At 40.1% G+C, this 23,368-nt stretch overlaps 2 protein-coding genes across 11 annotated transcripts in view; both read right to left on the bottom strand.

The window, feature by feature from the left end:
• Positions 1 to 14,695, bottom strand: guf1 (GTP binding elongation factor GUF1). Of its 4 annotated transcripts, XM_082506516.1 has the most exons (18): positions 13,677 to 14,695; positions 12,954 to 13,159; positions 12,544 to 12,655; positions 11,626 to 11,774; positions 10,671 to 10,751; positions 10,517 to 10,594; positions 10,347 to 10,430; positions 10,204 to 10,268; positions 9,909 to 10,112; positions 7,886 to 8,025; positions 7,539 to 7,662; positions 5,342 to 5,474; positions 3,781 to 3,924; positions 3,278 to 3,411; positions 2,905 to 3,006; positions 457 to 576; positions 322 to 358; positions 1 to 236 (listed from the first exon to the last, which is right to left on the bottom strand). In XM_082506516.1, exons 2-18 carry the CDS (start codon positions 13,137 to 13,139, stop codon positions 102 to 104), a joined length of 2,028 nt encoding a protein of 675 aa, XP_082362642.1. In that variant the 5' UTR covers positions 13,140 to 13,159; positions 13,677 to 14,695; the 3' UTR covers positions 1 to 101. The 4 variants fall into 4 exon arrangements, with proteins under 4 accessions (XP_082362642.1, XP_082362641.1, XP_082362644.1 ...); XM_082506515.1 differs by lacking the exon at positions 13,677 to 14,695 and having other exon boundaries at positions 12,954 to 13,636; XM_082506518.1 differs by lacking the exons at positions 9,909 to 10,112; positions 10,204 to 10,268; positions 10,347 to 10,430; ... (4 more) ...; positions 12,954 to 13,159; positions 13,677 to 14,695 and adding an exon at positions 9,167 to 9,780.
• A 2,279-nt stretch (positions 14,696 to 16,974) lies between these two features.
• Positions 16,975 to 23,368, bottom strand: part of gabra2b (gamma-aminobutyric acid type A receptor subunit alpha2b) — a 71,401-nt gene continuing 65,007 nt past the window's right edge. For all 7 annotated transcript variants that reach the window (XM_082506570.1, XM_082506567.1, XM_082506568.1 and 4 more), the window contains one exon: positions 16,975 to 20,647. In XM_082506570.1, the coding sequence (XP_082362696.1) occupies positions 20,339 to 20,647 (309 nt within the window). In that variant the 3' untranslated portion in view covers positions 16,975 to 20,338. The remainder of the gene's footprint in view (positions 20,648 to 23,368) is intronic.

The raw sequence follows: 23,368 nt of genomic DNA, 5'->3' as shown, positions 1-23,368 counted from the left end.
TAAGGATTTTCACTCCAGTTTGCAGCACTTTATTCAAAGAAAACGTAACAGAGCCTTTCAATAACAAAAACCTGCTCCATGTTGTTTTATAGTCTCACAGTCTATTTTTCTTTCCTCTTCAGAACACTAATAAAAGCATCTTTGGGAACTTCCACATTGCCGATACGCCTCATCTTCTTTTTACCTTCTGCCTGTTTCTTCAGTAGCTTCATTTTCCGTGTAATGTCACCTCCATACTATCGAGACCAAAAAAAGTGATTTCAAAGCATCAGTGGTATATTTGGACTTTTCTAAGAAGAAAGAAAAACAAACTTTACTTACACATTTTGCGAGAACGTTTTTTCTATACGCCTTTATTCTGGAAGAGACACGTGTGGTCATACCACATATTAAATACAGTACTTCACATCTGATTTCTACACATCATTTTAACAAAATCTTAGCTCTTGTACTTACGTTTCTCTTGCAATGACCTTACTTCCAATAGCTGCCTGTATGGCAATCTCAAACATCTGCCTTGGGATGGAGTCCTTTAGTCGCTCACACATGGCTTTCCCTGTACTGTACGCACGCTCCCTGTAATGAAAACACACTTATCAGAACAAATCATAAAACTGTTAAAGTACTGACGGGTGCCCATATATCAGCTTCACCCTGACAGGTAAAGCTGATGAAAAAGCAAATGAGAGTGGAGCAGAAAGTCCACTACCCTCACCACGTCACCTTAAAATACAGTATTGAATACTGACATGCCCGTGTGTCATTTACAATTAATCAATAAGCGTTCTGTTTGGGAGGTCAGCACAAAATCAAACCGTGGTTGAAGCCACAGGACTCACGGTACTTTGAAATTTAAACATTTGTCCTTAATCTAGAGTACTAGCTTAACAACAGACTGAAAAAAAGCAGCATTATTGGTGGTACTGTCTCCTAAACACTGAAGAATGCAAAGCCGGATTTTCACCAAAGTCAGTTTGACACTTGAAGTTTCACCAAACACTATCCACACCAATATATTTGGTGATTTAAAAATCCAGTATATGAAGCTGATATTTTTTTCTGTCACAAAACGAACTGATTTCCTGAACATTTGATATGTGTAGGTATTTATGAGTCCCTAATAAGATAATATGACAACGCAAGTTTGGTTGTTTTTATGGCTTTAGAAACATGTTGCCCACAGGGAAGTTGCAGAGTGCCCTCTGGTGTACAAACTACGCAACACCAACAGTCCTAACATGAATGAAGGGTGTTTCTCCCATCCCCTCTTCACTTTTTAACTTTGCTTTTATTGGTTGTTATAAATGCAGATACCAATTTATCAGCAAACAGCTGATATCGTCTGGGCTCTAAGCTGTTTGAAGTAGGTCTAAGTGAAGTTTTCGGTTTCAGACACACCAGTGCTGGTGCAAGGAGAGACTTCTGAATGCTTTAGCTCACATTACAGAGACAGACATCAGCTGAGCGATTGAAAGGAAACAGTTAAAAGTCATAACATTTGTCTGATTTATTTTCTCACGCAATTATCTTATTTAGAATAAGTATGTTGTGCAAACTTGTGCACAACATACTCCATATAGCTTGTGTAGCTCTGTCCAAAGTTTTAAAATTATGCTTTATATTAGTATTATATAAAAATATAATGTCTTTGAAGGTTCTCAGTCATCCAGGTCATGGTAATCTAAGCAGCTTTAAAAGAAAGGCGACTGGAGTTTCTTGAAGACATTTCATCTATCAGCCAAAGTTTCAGGTGAACCCACTGTGACACCTTCCCACCCAAACCCTTTTGAGATCCCTTCCTAGACGCCTTAACGCCCACTCGCATAAGTCACATGATAGGGTGGGGCAAGGTCTCACAATGGGTTCACCCGTATAGTGATCCACATCAGTTTTCACACCCTGGCTCAGGTGATTAGGCAGATGATCAATGGATCAACGACCCTCTTAAGGACACTCCCAGTAGGGTTTAAAAATCTGGGACTCTCCACCAATTACCCTTAGAACTGAAGAAGGTTCTCGGATGAGAGGTGAAACGTCTTCAAGAAACTTCAAGAAGTTCAGAAGCTCCTTAGATAGTAATAGTTATTGATAATATATATTTACTTGTTTATTTGTAAGATATGTTAAGCCCGTGTAAAAATGAAAAAGCTTTCAGTTTTCTCGCGATTGGATAAAAGGAACTAGCTGTAATGGGTCAGCTAGCACCATCCTCTCAAATGAAGCATGAACTTCATCACCCATCTCTTTGGGAGAAACTGGATCATACATTTTCTATACATCTGTTTTCAAACTGTAAGGTATGTTAATGACTTCTCTACTTGAAAAGGCGTAGTGAACACGCCTCCAATAAAAGACATTCTGCTCTGTGATTGGTGCGTTGGCCTTAAGGAACAGACCGAAGCTTCGCTCGAGTCGGCTCAACTCCAAGGCTTACTGTATAAATCGTCTGAGAGTAGCCATCATTGGCGAAGCGTAGCGCCCTTCAATTACCTACGTCTGTGCTGGCTCCTGTACCAGCTTTGCTAGTGAGTACATTACACACAGATCTTGCTGAGCGTCATCACTTTTCTTCTGTAAAGTTACTCCTTTGTCCTTGTCCAGTGTGTAAAGTCATGTTAACAGCAGCTGCCAAAAGGCCTTTTTTTCTTAAATGTTAACCATAGTGCTGAATACATTTCATGCTTCACAGGCAAAGAGTAATTACTATAGCAATGAAGGACTATATACTGTAACCTTGCCAGTAACAATAACAATGAAGGTAAGAATATGACCAAAAAAAATTCACAACAAGGTGCTCTTAAGTAACATCAGAGTCACATGTCCTGGCCAAACAAAGTAAATCATTCAGTGAAAATTAACACAAAAGTCTCAATTTTTTACCTCAGAGCATTATCTGAAATGTACCTGTGTACAACTGTGGTCAGCTCTTCTACTGGGCGTCCATTCAGCAGAATATCCATCTTTATCAAATCAGCAGCCTGGTAACCTGCATTCTCATAATCAAAGCTGCGCAACATAAAAATACATAAGGTGCACAGGAGAGGCTACACCATTAGAGTGCATGGAAAAAGATTTTACACCAAAATTAAAATGAACTAATAACTTAATGTGTGAAACCTATTTTTAAACTTGTAACATTGGATACTTTCCATAATCTACACTTTCCTAAAAATTATACCTTCTATAAATCTTAATACCTAAATACTGCAGATGAAACCTACAAAATCTATAAAAATCCTTTACACAGTGTATTTACATAACACTTTGATGGCTTTACCTGGCGTATCCAGATGAGAGTGATTTGAGGAGGTCATAGAAATCCACCACGATTTCATTTAAAGGGAAGAGATATTTCATCATGACACGCTGGTCATCTATGTACACCATGTTCTTCTGGACCGCCCTGCGATTCTATAAGAACACAAACCGTTAGTCTGACATGTTATTGATACACCAGCTATAACTTTATTGGTTATTTCTGAAACAGAGGAAGGCTGCATGGAGACAAAAACACCTGAAAATGTCAGTCTCATCGGAAAATACGTTCTTCATAAACACAGATGGAAATTCGTTCTCCAGGTTACAGTATTATTGGTCCTCTTTGTCATCAGACCAGTTTTTAAAGAGTTAAAAGAATTTGTTCTCCCACAATTTAGATAAGATGTTTACAAAGTAGAGCGATAATGTTAAAATAGAAAAGTAAAATAACTTGTACAGGTTAAACTGCAGACGGAGGTTTTCTTCTATATTCCATCTGCATTTTTCCCATTTCCTTCTTACCAAACACAGAGTCATAATCTTTCCAATGTAAACGTCTGGAGCGAGAATGGTCCCCAGGACCATGGGCTCCAAATACTCTGACACGACCGACCTGTCGGGGAACTGAGCAGGATTCACAATGGTTATCTCCTCACTGCCATGTTCCTGTAAGCAGAAGAAGGTTTGAACATTGTAAACCATATTTATTTCTATTTTCTGAGATTTTTTAATAATTTGTCACAAAATAATAGAAAATCATTACAATATTTACTGACAGTGGGATAAGAACGTTTCCCAGCATTACACGTTGTTTTATCTTTGAACCAACGATCTGACACATTCTTAAAGTGAATGAGTGCACTGGGCAGCTAAACAACATCAAACGCCTTGAAAGACCACAGAAGACAACTCAAGCCAATGATCACAGAATTATTTTCTTAGTAAGAAACAACTTAACAGCATCTAACAAATTCAAGAACACTGAAGCAGATAGACATAACATTATCAGGTGACGCCTTCATGAATGGACATACAGAGGATTTACAACAAGGTTTAAACGTCTGGTTTCATTCAAAAACAAGAAGGCCAGATTAGACTTTGGCAGAAAACATCTACAAGAGCAAAACAAACAAAAATAAGTGTGGAGATATAAAACCAAGACTAAATTGTAGCACTTTGTATAGAAAAGGAAAGAATATCTCATGATCTGAAACAATCAGCAGAGGCATATATGACTGCCAGTGGATCCATGTCACTAGTGTTTACTGATGATGTGACCTGATATGAAGTATCAGGATGAATTGTGAAGTGTACATGGCTGTACTCTCTGCTCAGGTTCAGCTAAATGCTGCAAAAACCAATTGTCCAGCCCTTCACAGAGCAAATGAATAACAACATATAGCAAAGAAATGGGATATTCTTCAATGGCCAAGTCAGTCACCTGATTTTAACCCAGTAGAGCTGCTCTTTAGTTAGTGAAGACTAAAATGAATGCAGAGAGACAAGCAAGCAGTAACTGAAGGTTGCTGCATTAAAGGTCTAACACAGGATCTCAAGGCGGGAAAGGATTTTCATCTGAGAAAAAAAATCATTATATTTAAAATTCTGTTAGTTTTTCCAGTTACTTTTGGGGCTCTGGAAATCAGAGACTATGCATGAATATGGCTGTGAATCCTAAAATGTTAATAAAATATCTTTGCTAAACCCCTTAAATAAAAAGCTGAAAGTCTAAACTTTAATCACACTGTGAATGTTTGATTTAAAATGATGCGGAGAGGCAATATTACAAAAAAAATAATAAAACGTTTAATGGTCCAACTATTTATAGAGCTGAGTGCACGATAAGTAACAGAGGGACTTCAGCATGCTTTGTGTTTTCCCATTAGCGTTAGAACATTCTGCACCATTTCCCATCAGGTAGCTCCTACACTATATCATTTTACAGGAAGCAAGCCAGTGACACCAGACAGCCTTCATCCATAATCAATTTCCAAGTCAGCTGAAACTTGCTTTTTGATGAAATCAGCGTGAGCCAAGCTCTGCAGCAAGGCTAGAAGATATACGAGCGTGGAATGGCTCTTACCTTGATGAGTTTGGCTGAGGAGAGCACAGCCTTGTAGGGCACGGTGGGCGCAGTCACGATAACAGAAGCATTGTATTCCTGCTCCAGCCTCTGATTGAACACCTCCATGTGGAGGAGACCCAGGAAGCCAAGTCTGCAAGGGGACAGGAAGGTCCACAGGTGCACTCGAGCTTCATAATTGATATTCAGGCTTTTAATTAGAAAGAGGCCGTTTGGAAACAGTTCAACAGTAAGTAAGACTCATTGCTATCCCAGCACAGTGTTGTACATTTAGATTGTCTAAATCACGCCCATGAACAGAATCGAATGTACATCATCTGGACTGATAATGTGACCTGAGATAATAAACAGACTCGTACTTGGCTGAGTAATCTGGCAACACCCAGTATGTCCTAAGGAAAGTTATGTTTCCCCTATTAATCATTTGTTGTTAAAGTTTGTGAACAAAATCATGACAGAATATTAAACTGGATTCAGCTCATTAATTTTCTCATCAATAAACACACAAACGTCCAAAGTGACAAAGCAGAAAACAGCTTTTGTAAACTTTTGCGATTTTTTTTTTTCAGACTTCATTTAAAAACTTTGTCAACCAGAAAGCTGGGCATTAATGGGAAATGAGGATTTTACTGTTTGGGACGGTCATGCTAACTGCCACATTCTGCCACGGCAGATGGCCCCGCCCCTCCCTAAGCCTGGTTCTGCTGGAGGTTTCTTCCTGTTAAAAGGGAGTTTTTCCTTCCCATTGTCGCCAAGTGCTTGCTCATAGGGGGTCTTCTCGTGTTGGGAGTTCTCTGCATTATTTTAGGGTCTTTACCTTACTTTTGACTTTGACTGTGATTTGATGTTATATAAATAAGATTGAATTAAACTGAACTGAACATGTTGTGTTGCTGAGCACACGTAATTCCAGATTCTTGTGCATTACAGATGATCATTTAATACACAAAAACACCAAAAAACACAACTAAATAACGCCAATCCAGAAAAAAAAAGTAAGCTGTCAAGCTATTAGCATCACAGTCTGTTTCATTGATGTATCCTGTGTCCCTCTTTTTCTCCTCATGTAGGCAAGATAGAGACCACTGAGGGAAAACAGTGCACAGAATTCTAGAGACAACTTTTTGACTAAGTACACAAACACAGTCTGTGTTTGTCCTCCATATCTAACTATGGAGGAGTGTGGTATCTTTGAGTTGATAGTGCGTGGCAGACTGACAGACAGAACTCTGTCAAGACTCAGATCAGAGGAAGATAAACAAAAATGAGATGAAGCTGCCCAAAGAGTGTGGCAGCCTCTGACCTTCTCAAAGAAAAATCTTGACACACCAACAGTCCTCGAATATCTGGCTTCCCGGCTAGTCTAAGTAATCTGAGACAAATCTTGGTTGTTGCTGTTGGTCAGTTGCTACTAGCAGATATTCCAGTCTCTGGTTACCAAGGTAACCCTATAATGCATTTACCACCCTATCGTAAGTGAATCAGTAACAGTATCTTTCACTGTAACTGGCAGACACTTCAGTCGTTCGCCCTGAGAAAAGTTTAACTTTATCAAAGTCTTCTGGTTTAAAATTGATTACTCTGCCACACTCTCACACATCTCGGTGGCATGTGTTGAGGAGACCAGCCTCTGATTGTCACCTTGTGTGCTCAGGAGGATCTCAGGCTGGGGCAAAGGTTTACATTTCAAGAAGATGATGACCCAACACAGACTGCCAAGAAAACATGAAAAACAGTCCTGGTGTGGCCCAGCTAGAGTCCAGAGTCTGGACTTAAAGTTGATAGAGAACCTCTCAAGAGACCAAAGGCTGTGCACTGACCTAACTAACCAATCTCGTTAAGCTTAAATGACTCTGCCAAGAAAAATAGAAGATATTTCCAAAACTGTAGTGTGCCAAGCTTGTAGGGGTCATTCCAAAAAAGCCGTGACGCTGTCAGTGGTGCCTGCTGCCAAAGGTGCTTTCACCCTGTACCAAGTGCCTGAACACTAACATAAATGGGAAATTTGAATTTTTTCAATACTTTTACAGTAACCTCCTTAAAATCTCATAAGTGGGAACTAAACATTTGTGTGTCCACACCTCAGTGTCTTAATTACCCAAACACTTTGTTTCCATTCACCCCTACATGACACCCAACAGCCCAATCCTTGGCTGGGTATCATTTTTAGTCTAATTCAAAAAACATTCATGCCAACCTCCATCCTGCCCCCAGGGCCAGACTGCTGTCTCTTTGCACTGCGACACTTGAGTCATTCAGGGTCAGTCTTTCAATGGCGCTGCGGAGGCCAGTGTATTCTGACTGGTCCATTGGATACATGCCTGAGGGACGGGAAAAATAGAGAGTGTACATCAGCAGGAAACAAGACTCCTGCATCACAGTGGAAACACAAAGGACTTTCATCTTTATCCAGTTCTTTCGAAGTACTCAGGACTAAGCTTCACATTATTACCATCTCACAGTGTTTATGTAGAAATGGTTACATTAGCTCAAGTTCTTAATCTTTTTTATTTTTCTCATTGAAACAGAAAGGACACTTCTTACCAGCAAAGACCATGGCTTTGGCAGGTTTGAATCCTGGGAGAGCTTCGACTGGCTGTTCCTGCAGGTAGAGTGTGTCACCGATCTGGGCCTCTTTCACATCCTTCATCCCTGCTATGATGTAACCCACCTGACCTGCAAATCTACAAAAAAACCAACCTCAGAAAGCAACACTAATTTATAACCTTCAGTCTTTATTTTGCAAAAACCTCTGCACACCTGTAAATGAAACTGATTTTTTTAACCTGTGGTTATTTTGGAAATGTTGGTCTGTATATTCAACAGTTCAAGTAACTGATAAAATAAAATAACAGTAATTATTGTCAAAGGTAGACTCTGAGAAATCAGAGAAAGCATACAAAAAATAATGATAAGGTGTGATCAAAATGTTTGCCGACTCCCACCATAAAATAATAAATAATAATTTACCCAGTTTAACCTTTTAAATTTGGTTGATATCCCATATAAGGTCATCTCATTGTAAAGTGCTGTGAGCATAACCTGTAGATAAAAGATGGACACGGCCTATATGTCATAACAGTAAAGCCAACAAGTGAGTTTTGTGTAGTGTGGTGAATTTTGTGGTTTTAAAAAGAAGTCTACTTCCAAGCTCCAAGACTTTCAGTAAACACATTCATGATGGGTTTAGAGCAGCGGTCCCCAACCCCTGGGCCATGGACCGGTACTGGTCCGTGAGTCATTTGGTACCGGGCCACGAGAGTTGAGGCTCAGGTGTGAAATTTATGGTTTTCGGGATTTTTATCGTTAACTCTGTTTCCCTGGGTCTCTTCCCGTGTTGTAGTTGTGTGTCTTATTTTGAAAGAAATATTTACGCGTTACCATAACTTTCAGTGTTGTTGGCGCATTTCAGGAGGACGATGCTAATAAAGTTACACAATTACACAGTGGATTCACATTTATTATTATGTTTACAAAATACCACAGGTTTTGTCTTAGTCGGGTCATTTTATTTTGTTGTATTTATCCGCGACACCTTAAAGGCCGGTCCATGAAAATATTCTCTGACATTAAACCGGTCTGTGGCGCAAAAAAGGTTGGGGCCCGCTGGGTTAAAGTATCAAATGTTACTGCCAAGTCATACTGAATACAACAAAATTGTCATTAATGTCCAGTAGGAGCATAAAGCAGAGTGTGCTTTACCATGCTGTTGACATGTCGTTGCCATACTGCTGTGCAGTGTCCCTCAGTTTCTGTCAGACCTGCCCATTGCTCAAAACATCAAGATGGCAACAGTGGAAATGCTCGGCTGTAGGTTTTACTAACCAATTAATGAGTAGGTCCATCTTTTATATATATTCTATGGCATAAACATTCCAGGGCTCCTGCTGTATTTTGATTGTTCTTTGGAGGTTCTGTTCTGACCATGTCCATATGCACATCTGCTGTTTCCCCATGGGCTGCAAACTCACAGAGAGGGTAAACATCAACGTCAGTGTCAAACTGACTCCATCTTCCTGCTGACAATTATCACTTTCAAAAGTGTGCACGTGAAAAATACTGAAGGCGGCACATCGAGTCAGGAATCAACCTAAAATGTTCTTTAAAGCTCACGCTCTCAAGTATAACGTCTTCACTTCCTTCCTCACCATCTTTCCTCACCTCCAGCACTAGATTGGGCTCCTTAGAGCTTCGTCGTTCTGAACCTGAGGATGACGGGTCACTGTTTTCTCACAGTGTAGGAGTTGATTCAGCACACGTCAACTGATCAAGTGAAAGCCGTCAGAACAGGATCAATCAGGAACTCTTAAAACAATCGTGAGCTACGTGATAAAAGACCACCTTTAAGGGGACAGCAGCCAAACTTAAATCAGGTAATCAGGTAAGTTTTCATCCCTTACAGTGGAAACTCTTTTTCATATAAATTTGCTGAAAGTAGTTTAGTTTTTATTTATGTAAAACGTTACGATCACTGACTGTAGCAGAGATCATGAGATGAATCCTAAAGTCAGTTTTAGTGGAAATGAAAAGAAATGGGAAAAATGAGTGGAGGATTAACAGAGCGTACAGCTTCTGCGTTGGGTGCTCATCTGGCCGGAGAAGGCCTAGCTCGTTGACCTCGTAGGCTTTTCCGAGATGTGCCGACACGATCTTGTCCCCTTTTTTGACCCGACCTCCAAACACGGCAATGTTGGCCACGACTCCTCTGTAGTGGTCAAAATTGGAGTCAAACACTAAGGCTTTAAATGGGTCTTCAGTGCTCGCTATGGGCCTGTGAAAAAGTAGTAACATTTTACGTTTGTGTTTTTGTTTTATATCAAATATTTTTCAGACAAGGAGTAAAACCAGCAGAGCCTTCTTACGGTGGAATCCTGTTTACAACAGCTTGGAGCACCTTGTCAACATTTGTTCCAAGTTTAGCTGAAATCTGAAGAACACACGGAGACATTTCTCAGAAAAGTGACTCAAAGCAAAGTGAAGAGCAGCTTTTGCAGCAAGTGCTCACCCTGATGCATTCTTCGCGTGGAATATCAAACACCTTTTCAATCTGTGACTCCACCCGCTCTGGATCAGCATTTTTCAAATCAATCTGAAGGAGACGCACCAGAATCAAACATGTGTTCGACTATAACGATAGCGTGTAACAAACCCAAACAGTGGAAGGTCAGATCGTACCTTATTGATGACGGGAATGATTGTCAGCTGAGCTTCAAATGCCAGGTAGAAGTTAGCAACAGTTTGTGCCTGAATGCCCTTCACACGACAGCAAAAAATTAAAATCGTCACACTTATGCAGCAAGCACATGACAAAGAAAGCATATTTTAGTACCTGATTGGCATCAACGATCAACAGGACACCCTGGCAAGCAGAAATCGAGCGAGACACTTCGTAGCTGAAGTCGACGTGACCCTGAGGAGAAGATTCACATGCACAGCTTGAGCAAAAACAACTTTACGGGAAAATGGCATGTTAGCCCGGGGATCACAAACTCATCTTTGGGCCACATACAGCTCATTTTGATTTTAATAAGTGCAGTTTCAACAGTATGTCTGTAACTATGTGGAAGTGCTCTTAAAGAGTTCAACATATCCTCTGCAGAAAGAATATATTTCATACATGCAAACTTTTGAGCTAACAAAGATGGAGGAAGCCATGCTCTAAAATTACAGCAGCGCAAACTGTGTGATCACATTGTTATGCGAATTTGCATGTATTCAGTTGGTGATGCAGAAAATCTATAACTGTTTTTATTCTTGGTCCCAATGCTGCAGAGGCTCTTTTACACAGATAAATTTGCAACGAATGAGCTCAGACTTGAACATTGATCAGTCTGTAAGCTATTTATCACCAAGAATACCTTTTCAAACAATAAGATAAATTTCACTTTGACCTGATGGCAAATGTCACATCGACTGTCAGGAAGCGCTAAAGTAAATATATTATACTAAATATTCTTTTTTTCCTCCACTAAGTGAAGTGGTGATTGGTTAATGACTTTTCTCAGCTTTACTCTCATCATACTTGCAGCAACAGTGTTTTATTTGAATGCTCATTATAGATCTGCTGCACCTGTTCCTCTGATAATGTCTCTGAGTGGAGAAGGGTGTAACTCTTTTGATTGTGTGGAAAAAGAGAGTGAAACGATGCATGCAACAGCTGATAACTGCCATTGTGACACCTGTCAGCTGTGAGGGGGGTTTTAGGTTCGTCGGGCTAGTTAACGCAACAAAGCCCGGTTCTATTGAATTTGCTACTTAGTATACCAACGTACACCTCTCCTTACCGGGGTGTCAATGAGGTTCAGGAGGTACCGCTGCCCCTCGTGGTTGTAAAACAAAGACGCTGTCTGGGCCTTTACGGTTATCCCCCTCTCTCGCTCCACCTGCAGCTTGTCCAGCACCTGTTTGTTCTTCTCTGTCTTCGCTATCGCACCTGTTTGTTAGTGACACCATCAGTGAAAATGACATGAATTAGTTTCAACATATGCAACACCAAAAAATGTGAACTGCTGACGGGTGTTCCCTGACGTGTGTGAGAGGTGCTATCGGGCCTCCAGCAGCAGGAGTAGGGTGACCAGGAGTCGTACTTTAGATTGCTCATACCACATCGCTCATATACTGACATAATGTCCCAGGGAAGAATATGAACTTAAGTCACAGAGTACATGTGAGTCTCAAATGAAGTGTGTGGCTGAAAAAGGGTAGCAGTGATGTATGGGCTCATCCCCAGTGAACTCCAGACTAGGCAGCAGCTGAAAACAGCTACAACACGTTGACAGTTATAGAAAGCCATCAAGTCACGCTCCCCTCAATCCTTGATCTAGTTATGCTGAAATGAAACCAAAGTCAAATACAACTGATTTGTCCTCACACATTAAATTCCAAGTTTCTCCTGTTTTTGGATGCGTTTATTTCTCAAATTTCAGACCACCTCTTAGCATCAGAAACACGTGTCACACTGCATCACACAACCCTGCTCTTTGCCTCACATTTGTTTCTTTGTTACTTTTACCCTTAAGTAGAGGACACTGTGGAGTTTCACTCGTGGAGCACTCTCGACAGGAGCAATATTACAAGTTTGTGTCATTAACTTCTACCTCCTGGACGTTTAAAAAAATAAAAATAAATTATGATTAATTTGGATTTGCTAAAAAATGAAAAGGTGAAAAGCTGACAGTGTAGAGTGTGGAGAGCAAACATACCAGTCATTTCCAGCAGTCTGTCAGCCAAGGTGCTTTTCCCGTGATCAATATGGGCGATGATGCAGAAGTTCCTGATTCTGTCCACAGGGAATTTGGACAGGTCCACAGCATCCTTAAAAGCAAAACAGCAGAAGCGTGCACTGAACAGCTGTATTATAGTACTCCACCTAAAGCCATGCTGCACACTTGGTTCAGTAACTGCAGCTTATGGTTCTCTGGGGGCGACAAACAGAGAGCTACTGGCTAATGGAGGCAACAACTTTATGACTGTGCAGCTCCTTGGCTGTACTCTCAGAGTCCTTTCCGGACTGTAACACCAGGGTACCTGGTTATAATTATTAATATTATCGTTATCAATGTTTATTGTATCTAGTTCACGCTGACAGTACCAGGTCCCAGCAGTTTATTACCTTGTCGGACTGGGTGCTTAGCCTCCTGGAGCTGCTGCATAGCACAGGCAGTGCTTTCATCCAGCGGTGTCTAAACACTGTGTAGGTCACATTAGAGTCTTGATTCTTCCTTCTGCACATTTTAAACTGCAGCACACGTCTAAACAGGGGCGTCCCACAGCACCGTTTCACCATAGAAAACGACATGTTTCGGTTCCGCTTGTAGCCTCACGCCATGAAGAAGACAGGGAGGAGAAATAATGATGATGTAATGTTCACGCGATACAATTAAATATACTAATTATATATATAAACGAAACTTTAAAAGAAAGAGCACTGTAATCATAATAACCCCGGCGCATTTGCTTTCAGAGGGCTGACATTTTGGGTGACAGGTCAGCGGCAAGGACTTCTGGGAAATGTTGTTCGTTTATCAAGAGAGGCGCAACACAACAAGAGGAAGCCTTACAATAACTTCCGTTTTCGTTTAGTCCAGCACAGAAAGCAAAAACATCTCTTTAATTCAAATGTACACTCAGCAAAGGTTAGCGCACCTCCCTTCTAATCTGCCGAGATGACACTAATGTCGATAAAGCTAGCTCGACTGCTGCTGTTCATGTGAAAGGATGTAAAAAAAAAAAGAAAAAAAAGGCTAATACGACCCCAGGTCAGGCTAGTGCTTTTCTAAATATTATACAGCAATGTCCATAGTGATTATTGCCGCAATAATATTTTTACACTCACGTTTGAAACCATCGAAAGCGTCCAGGGGTCAACTGTCACCGCATAAAAATACCTTTGGAAATAACTGACAGGTGGAAGTCCCGCCCACTCAGGCTGTCAGATGAAGGATAAAAATGGATATCAGTTGCTATGACAACGAAACTGCCTCTCGCACAAGAATAGATTATGCCTCTCTTCTTTGTGCCAGCACAGATAATAAGCCTCTGCTAGTCCCCGCTTCTGCCTGTCATGCAATCATCTTTCCCCTTTTCAAAACGTGAGACTTTTAAACTGGGCGACGCGTTTGATTGAAAGCTGTTTTGCTTTCGATAATAAATGGCAGGCTTTTAAATGTAACGTGTTGCATTCATCCGTTTCAAAGACATCGCCTCATTCATCAAAGGCGCTTCTGCCTCGTTTCTCCCGCATAATAAAAAATGATGCCGGTCATAAATCTCTCAGAAACAGGACTGTCTGTTGGTATGCAAGACATCGTGCACGTGTAATTCTTTGCAGTGTTAAAACTTTAATATACTTTAATATAGTATAAAACTAGTGTAAAACCAGGGGTGCAGTCATGGGGGAGAAACATGGGGGTCAAAGGCACCACTCCTCTGGTCACCCAACACAAACAATGTTAATGGCTATTATACACTTGTTGCATCAAATAACCTATTTTATCCCACTTTTAGAACTTTTTTTGCAGAAGCATTTGAGCAGTGCTTAACTGCAGAAATACAACTGCAGCTACTATGTTTGCTCAGTTAAACAACAGAATTGGAACATGCTAAGAGATTAAAAAGAAACTTGACATGTTTATGACCTGTAATAATGTTTTTCGTGTGTTCTTAAGGTTACATTTGAAAAAGTAGAAAACCTCTCTGGGTACTGAACCCTTAGGATTCATCAGACAAGGATTTAGGAGCCTAATTTTATAAATAAAACTGAACTTAATTGAATTATGTTATCTGGCTGGATTTTTTTCACCAGAAAAATTCCAGTGAGCTTCCTGTATTCCAAGAAGACAAAAAGGAGGACCTTCATATGCACTGATTACTTTCCACTCATATGAATCTTTCAGCCTTGTTACACCATTTTTAGTTTTTTTGTGTAAAATGGATGTCGTGAAATAAAACGTCCGTCAGCACTGATTTCTGTCAGACCACCGCTCACCCACAGTGTGGATGGAAAAATGAAACTTCAGCGAGCTTTGCATTAACAGCTCAGCGCCACAGGGCTTTTTGTGGGTTTTGCCAACACGCTCATAATGATAGTTCCTGTCAGCCGAGGAGCACTGGTTGACAACAAATCCTCTTCTACTGAGGAAGGGCCGAGTTGCATCAATTGTGGTCCCAGGAGCCTACAGAGCTGTTGTGAACTGAGCTACAGTTGAGAGCTGTTCTCAAAATACTAATATAACACATTTCAGATTCATTTCAAATACCATCGAACTTGAATGGATTCAAGAAACTGTGCTTTAAAGGATACACCTAAATGATATCTTACAACCCCTGTTATTTGTTCATATAGCAATTCCCAATGCTGACATGTTAACTAGCTTCACTGAAAAGATATAGAAAGACAGAATCCGACTTTCTACTAGGTCTGAAATATGAAATAAACACTTTGTAAAATACATTGTTTCCCTATGAAAGCATGAAAAACGGTGACCTCGGAGATGGAGCCAATGTGGCAAGAAAACTGGTTCTTTGAATGAGAACCTGAGGCTGAGTCAGTCCCATTAGACTAGATGTTAGGAAGCCCTGTAACAGCAGAAATAAACATGTTTATAACCTGCTACAGAAAACCTGGTGAGTTTTAGTCTCTGGTCTATAATTTAATTTCCTGCTTCCCTTCACTTGTTTAAATTATATTAAGCATTGAAGTGGATTATAATGCGCAGGAATGCTCTGGCTGCCAGGTGGGTTACAGGCAGCTGTCTCTTAGGTGTAACCTCAGCAAATTCACTCTGAACTGATTCAGTGAACTGGATCTTTGAACCATATTTATGGTGTCTGCCATTTAGAGCACTTTAATGCAATTATCTGACATAATTTGTTTGATTGTTGTACGGCTCATTGTACTAATAGAACATCAAGAGGTCTGTCTTCCAGTTTTGATGAGGGAAATTCTAGTGGGTTGAGTTTTTTTGGGTGATATACCACCAATAGCAGGTTTTTGTGTCTGTGTGATCCACCCATACATTCTTTGGATGCACCATGCTAACCAAGCCAGTTAATGTTAGCTAATAACTCCACCCTCATCTCCCAATCCAGTCTTTAAGTCTGACGTCATTAGCTGTTTCTGGGTCCAAACTCTGCTTCAGGTCCCAAAGTCAAACGAACACTGGCGCAACACACAGTTACAAACTGTCTAAATTCTTTCATCTTTAATAAAATGATCAGTGTGGCTGCTCTGCCTGGCGTAACAGTTAAATTTAAAATCTGGGAATCCATGAAAACAGAGTTTATTAAATTTAACAGAGTTAGAAGTTAGCAGGAAGTTAGCTCGCTAGTTTCCAACTAAACATAATATAGCATGTTCTGACTGAGAGATTTCTGAAAAGATTAAAATGTACAGCTCTGCTATCACTTCAGACATAAATGAAGACAGAAAACTAAACAGTAGTCACATTTGAAGTTTTACTTTAGTTGGGCTAGCTGGTATATAATGATGTGCTACTTTGCGGCTAGCTATGCGGCTATGGTTAACATAATATAAACATTGAAGCTGGAGGATGAACGCTAACTTAAGGGTTCCCAGTGGTTAGGGACAACCATGCTGTAAACGGACCAAACTTCAGTCAGGAGAACACCTGAGATAATCCATCCACAATACGAGGTTAGTCATTAATATACTGCTGCATGGGCTGGGCTGTAGTTACATTGTAAGGTTTTAAAAACTGAGCTTTAAAATGAACAGCAGCAATAAAAACCAACAGAGGCTGACAGTGATCACTGACTGTTTTTAGGGGCTTGTTGAGATTAAATAGAACAAGATACAAAACATTAAAACATGTTAAAAACACAACAGCCATATTAAACGCAGAGTAGTTTGGACCCGGAAGCAGGGCTCTTACGTCATCACTTAAAGACTGGATAAACATCATTACTGATCCCGAAAGATCACAACTTTAATGGCCACAATGTAAAAATAGTCTTTAAAAAGTAGCGCTTTCTATGCAGAATTTTGGCCCATTCTTTTTCTCAATGCTGCTTTAGTTCATTGAGTTTCTCTAAAGGTCCCATCACTGGGTTTCACTCAGATGATGTTGCTTGGGATCATTTGCATGTTGTATGACCTTATTTGGGCAAAGCCCCTGCTGTGAGCCAGATGGCCTCATAGTCAACTCAATATACATCAACATTTTTGCTAATTGTGGTGCTGTGCATTACAGCCAAGCATCTCCACTTTTGTCTTTCCAAAGAAGATTGTTCATTGTGCATTCAATTAGCAGCACCTGGCTGCTACTTACCATCTTAAATCCTATAGAAGGAGTATACTTAGCTTTTTGCAGTACTGAATAGAGTCCTGTGAAAACTTTAACATGACTGTGCAGGCTCAGGAATTAACTATATATGGTGGTTCGAAACTTGTGAAGGCGTTTTACAATCCACTGTTAATTTTAGCTCTTTAAATAGCAAGTTTAAAACACACCAACACAGTGATTAAAAGTACCCAGAACTTATATAACAACACAAAAATAAATTGAACATTTGTACATCAGTAGACTTAAAGGTTGGAACTTAAAGGACTAACAAAAGTAGCCATCTTCAGTGTCTTTCTTCACTAAGCTCTTTACAGTTAAAAAGAAAAATAAGCAGCTACGCAGTTCATTCTCTTCATTTATGTTCTTGTCTCCAAAGTCAGGACAAAAACCAGATATAAAGAACTGAAATAATGTTTTATTAAAAAGTGCACTGAATCAAGCATCCGCCTGGTGAACAATCCCTTTATCTGGAATGTTTAAGACTCTGTCAGGATGTTGGAGAAATATGAATTATAGCCAAGGACATAATGAAAATAAATTATAAAAATCATAGATTTTGTCTCCATGCAAAGTTTGTTTCAACAAACAAATCAAGAGAAATTAAGTTAAAATACCCATGTGAAGAAAAAGTATATCACGTCATGAAAAAACTTACACAGAGTATCATGTATGACTGCTGATATGGGGCTGAACATGACTTTTCTCACACAATATACAGTAATCATGAGCAAAACAGGTTTAACAATACATTTTTCTCATTCTTGGAGTCCAGCATCCTCTTACTGTTTACAGATCAAAGGACATTTTTGCAGGATTTTAACCACCACCAAGATACTTCCCTAACTTTAAAGACTGAGTTACATGAACATTTGTATTATACAAGAGCAATAAACCCATGAAATTATTTAGATTTTACCCCTGATTATAAATAGATGTACTAAACTAAAAGTAAAGTAATAAAGGCGTGAATAAATACTCTGGTATTAGCTGGTTGGTGTTTCTGTGAAACAGTCTCCTGCCTATAACTGACATCTCATATATATATATTTAATGGAAGGACTCAGAAGAGACTAAAATAGAACAAAAAGGTGAGTAAACATCCAACTTACATTTTAAAAAATGAATGTTCATGTTGTTTAGTTTCTGCTGGTGTGTAAATACGCAAAGTGTTTGCTAGCATTATAGATTTATACTTCTGTGTTGAATCTCTGCAGAGCCTACAACTAAAGCATGATTTAGACTTCCGCGGGAAATCGACGTCCTAACTTCCGTAGTAACCGGAAACTCCTTTTATCCCTATTCCATATACCTTCCATGCCAGTCAAGTCATTGCGTCATGCAGCAACTTGATGTGTAGTTACGTACATGGGTTGCCGTGTAGGGTTAAAACGGGGTTCCAAATATGGCGTAACTTACAATGTTACGGAGCCTCACAAGGGACATTGGGGGGGGGGGGGCAGGTGCAAATGAAGATGTACTTTTGCGACATCCCACAAAAGCTTTGCGAAATCCAGAAGAAGTTTTTGATTTACATCCATGCACTTCCAGACCAGTATGGAGTTCTTGAAAAGAACCATAGCGACGGAAGACACACGCCCACGGGAGAGATTTATAGAGTTTTATTTTGAGTTTGGGCTAAACTGTGATGTCATTAAATCAGAGCTTTATTTAAGAGAGAGACATCTGAAGAGAGTCCTTACTGTAAGGGAAAACACTCGTGGCAAGGCGTGCCCTGACCTGGTGGCCTGGGTTACATTCATTAGCAACCACCTGCAGTGTTCTGGACAGCTTCACGGGTACTAATGGAAGTACGATAAATGCAGGGAAAAGTGTTTCTCAGGATCTTGCAAAACTTTTGTGGAAACTCTGGATTTCTCCAATGTTCCTTGCGGATCTGACGCAGAAGTACAATTCACATGTTTGTCATTGCCAGCATTTGCACTTGTGGCAAGGTGCCTGCGTTACTCTGCAGTTTTGCTGCCAGAACACTAGTTGGACGTTCTTGAGCCGATTAGAGTCAAAAAGAAGGCCAAGAATAGTTGTAGCAGGCTGCATTAACACAAGGAGCAGGCTGCAGGCTTAATGCAGGCTGCATTAACGTAATAGCAGTTCTAGGTAGGTCCACATCAGGCGCAAGTTCATAAAGAGTTTGCTGTTACAACATAACAACAGCATATATTTAACACAGAAGCATAAATACCACTTAAAGCAACACTTCTGTCCGCTCTGTTTTATTTTTGTGGGGTCATCTGCGCACCCTGATGGCCAGAGAAAATAATTTTTATGGGTAATCTTGAATTCTTCTGTTCCCCTTTGGAGATCTAAAACTAATCCGTTTATCTGCTGTTGTTGTACATAAATTATTTTTTCTGGGGTATAGCTAGTTCTGAAGTTTTCCCATTTTTTGCACAAATATTACACATGCACAACCTTTGGGAAATATGTCTTTTTTTTATAGTGTATCGTTTGTTTCTTTGGCGATATTGTCCTGTAATCCCAAATGGTACATCGAGCTGGCAGAACCACACATTCTCATTTCATATCTTTTTCTTTTCACAGCCTTTCAGGATCTGGGAGTGTTTCGATAATTTTGGAGATTTTTTCTTTCTTTCTTTTTTTATTGAAGCCCCATACCTGTAGTCAAAGATAATAAAACAAGCTTTAAACTGTAACAGTACTATACAAGTGTGTTTTTGCACTGGCTTGGAAATAAAGAAAAAGAGTTGAAAGACTCTTATATGAAGAAAGAAATCAAACGATAGTCAGTCCCTTTCACTCGAGACAAAAATATATACTGTTATATCAAGAAAGTGGGCATTACAGCAGAATTCAACACACTGAGAAGTGATCCGAAATCAAACGTGATTCTTAGTGATTATGTGTTTACTCTTCATTGGATCTGTATGTACAGCAGCCACGTACTGAAACTGGAAACATACTTTGAAAGAAATATGCACTCTAATTAGAGTCATCGTACAATATATGTCACCATGAAACCATAAATATAAATATACATACACATTTACAAAAAGCCGGGCTCTTAAAAGTGCTGCAGACAGTGTAGAAAACAGGCGAAGATAGAGGGTCACACTGCAGTCCAGGGCTTCACTCTGCAAAGGTTTGTGTACATAGTTGCTGGAGGTATTTGATTCATTACTTAGACCCCAGACAAGAAGCTATCAAAACTGGTCTCTTAAACAGAGGGGACCATATTTGGTATAACGGGTTCTTTGTTTAAGTAGGTTGCCCAATAGACGAGGTTGAAGATGCCAAAGAGAACAGGAAACAAAATCCGTGACAACCTGTCAATTTTGCTGACACTGTTGAAGGTCTTCTTGCTTTCTTGGGCCTTGCCATCCGCTTTGGGCTTGTTTGGGTCCGTCGCTCCGCCTTTGGCGATGGTGGGAAGAGTACTGGAATCCTTGGTCACGTTAGGCGCGTAGTTGGCTACTGCTACAGCGTAGGCGTTATTCTTCTTGACGATGGAGGCTCTCTCTTTCTTCTGTTGAGAGACCAAAAGGATTACCTGGAAAGGCAGCTTTACTTGTCACCATCTGCCCCTGAATTTCAAAATGCATTTACATGAAGAGAGCGGAAAGACCCCGGTAATGGATCGAGCACATTTTGCAAAGTCAGAATGAAGACCACTTTTATTTTATCCAGGGATGTGCAGTTTGTGGCAGACTTATCCATGAACAGGAGGTCTAAATACTGTCTTCCATCACCCATCTTATATCCCACCTCGTGGTGAAAATTAAAACTTTATGAGGAGACAGGAAAATTACATTACAGTTGCAATTTCAAATGAATGATGAAAGATTTCTTTCACTTTTCTTCAAACCTAGCCCTCTGATAATCTGCATTCTCCCTTTCAGGTTAAAGGAAATGATGGTTCATTGCTTCATTGAGCAGCTCCAGAAAAAATTCCTTTTGTTGTCTTTTTATGCTACCCGTCATGCTATATAAGATGAGCCTGCACTTATATGAGCCAGCAACTTTAATTACCACTCCTGTGGTAATTAATTGTTTAACTAAGACAATCAAGTGCTTTTTATCTTTCTCGCTGTTTGCATGAAGGTATCATTTCTGTTGAGATTTTGTGCTTTCTCACTGACCAGAACACGTCCTCTCTGTTTTTGTTTTCTCATTACGTTGAACTGATTTTATGCAAGATTTGCTTTCATTTCCTAAAAAAAAATAAATGTCTGGATGTTTATCCAGGCATTTATTTTTAAATTTATGTTTATACCTAAATTTTATTTCTTGATTTTCCTTCTACCCCTGATATAATGTAATGTCGTACAACATGTTTGTACTCTTAGACAGATCAAGACTTTTCTGTGGTAGTTTGAGGGTTAAGCGCTCTGCTGAAGGGCAAGTCACTATGTAGTTAAATGAGACGAGTGGATTAATGGTACTTTATGTCACTGTCACCCTAGGCAGGGGTCGGCACCTCACTGTGGCTGCTGCAAAAAATAAATGAAACTTTATGAAAAAAAACCCTAATATTACATCTGGCATCTGTCTGTCCGTCCACGTGTGTGTGGCTCTTTTTCTCCTGTTTGGTAGGAGGGGCTAAAATGGCTCTTTAGATGTTGAAGATTGCCGACCCCTGCCCTAGGGAAAACAATGGTTGGAGTCAGCAGCACAAGCAAAATTACTGTGGCCATGTGCTATGATTTTGTGATCCTCTTAGCTTTGAAATAGCTATTTCAAAGATGGGGACCAGGCCCGCAACCACTCACACTCAGTTCCCATCTTAAAAGACACTTTGGCACATCAAGACAGCAATAAGATGGAGTCAGTCTGCAATTAGTTTGCGACTTTCGGGGTTCAAGTTGACAGTTACATGCAATCTGTGATAAAAAATTAACATTAACTACTTACATTCATTAGTTACTTGGACTCTTGGACTCTAAAAGCAAGTAGCTGATGTGAATTTCAGTTTAATGTGAATTTCTATATATGTAGATGGTAACAGATACAAAGAAAGGCATTGCAGATGAGTTTTGCTAATTGGTGCAGACCAACTCAGATTGATTGCAACATTTTGTCAATCTGTCTGCAATTATAAATTAGACAGCAATTACTTACAAACCTGCACCAATCTGTCTGAGAGTGACTGCAGTCAGTCTGAATCAGATGGTGATTGGCTGGAGACACATTGCCTCTCACCAGATGACCCACACAATCAAAAATGGTTGCCCAAAGGTCGAAGGTGTTGCACATTCAACCTCTGGGGAATTGTAGTGAGGACTGCCCTAATGTATGGTTTGAAGACAGTGGCACTGACAAAAAGATGGGGGCCAAAATGCAGGTGACAGAGTTGAAGATATTGAAGATCCTGGGAGCGACCAGCATGGACACGATGAGAAATGAGCACAACAGCTCAGGCTGCAAGGAAGAAGTTCATGGAGAGCAAGCAGAGGGTTGGTGTGACAGTGGCTGGACAGAGGATGTGAGGGATAGAGTGAGATGGAAGCAGATGATCCGCTGAACCCTGAAGGAAGCAGCCGAAAGAAAAAGAAAACACACAGACCCATCTTCTCATGACTAATGGAGCCTGTACTCGACAGACTGAATTTTAAAGAATCAGACACACTGCTCAGAATACTAACCAGCTATTTTTGCCTATTCCTATTATTTCTGTGGAGGTAAGCCACATTTGTCACATCCCAACATTTACAAATTTAAATCCCTTATCACTTTATGTTCTTAAAACTTTTCTGCCCCCTGTTGATATAGGGATTGTAATTTGAATGTATGGTTTTGCTCGACTAAATGCTATAAAGGGTAAAAAAAGGATTTTGTGGAATGACTGGGGGCTTCATGTTGGACCAAAGTGTACGTGAAAGGGCTCTCTGTGATTAAAGCGTGTCAAAAGAATTACACATTATCTGACCATTGATGGGATTCACCTTTCCTAGGCTGAGTTTGGCACCTATTAGCACCAGGGGGGATGAACACCTGATTGCACTTATGTTCTTTATCGATATGCTGAGCCTCAGAGTGAGTGATTTTATTATTAGTTCTCAGTAGCTGCAGCATTCTGGCTCCACTCTTGGAAGGTTAAAGAGGCCATTACTGCTGTTTCCCTTTGCTTCCAACAAATGCCTTCAAAGCTCTCTGAGCTCTCTGAGCACTGCCTCCTTCAGCATACAGTACAATGCTAATGAATTCTCTTTGAAGGCGGAGCCTGTCAGAGGATGCGCTTTCTTCTTCA

This window comes from Aulonocara stuartgranti, assembly GCF_965226115.1.
Source record: "Aulonocara stuartgranti genome assembly, chromosome: 2".
Classification (NCBI taxonomy): domain Eukaryota; kingdom Metazoa; phylum Chordata; class Actinopteri; order Cichliformes; family Cichlidae; genus Aulonocara; species Aulonocara stuartgranti.
This window is presented reverse-complemented; position numbering and strand designations above follow the sequence as displayed.

Coding starts and splice junctions, on each gene's coding strand:
- guf1 (XM_082506516.1), bottom strand. CDS start 13,139: ATGTCGTTTTCTATGGTGAAACGGTGCTGTGGGACGCCCCTGTTTAGA. Junction 10,113..10,203: donor GTTGTAAACAGGATTCCACC/GTAAGAAGGCTC, acceptor ACTTTTTCACAG/GCCCATAGCGAGCACTGAAG. Junction 577..2,904: donor CTGACCACAGTTGTACACAG/GTACATTTCAGA, acceptor TTTTCATTACAG/GGAGCGTGCGTACAGTACAG.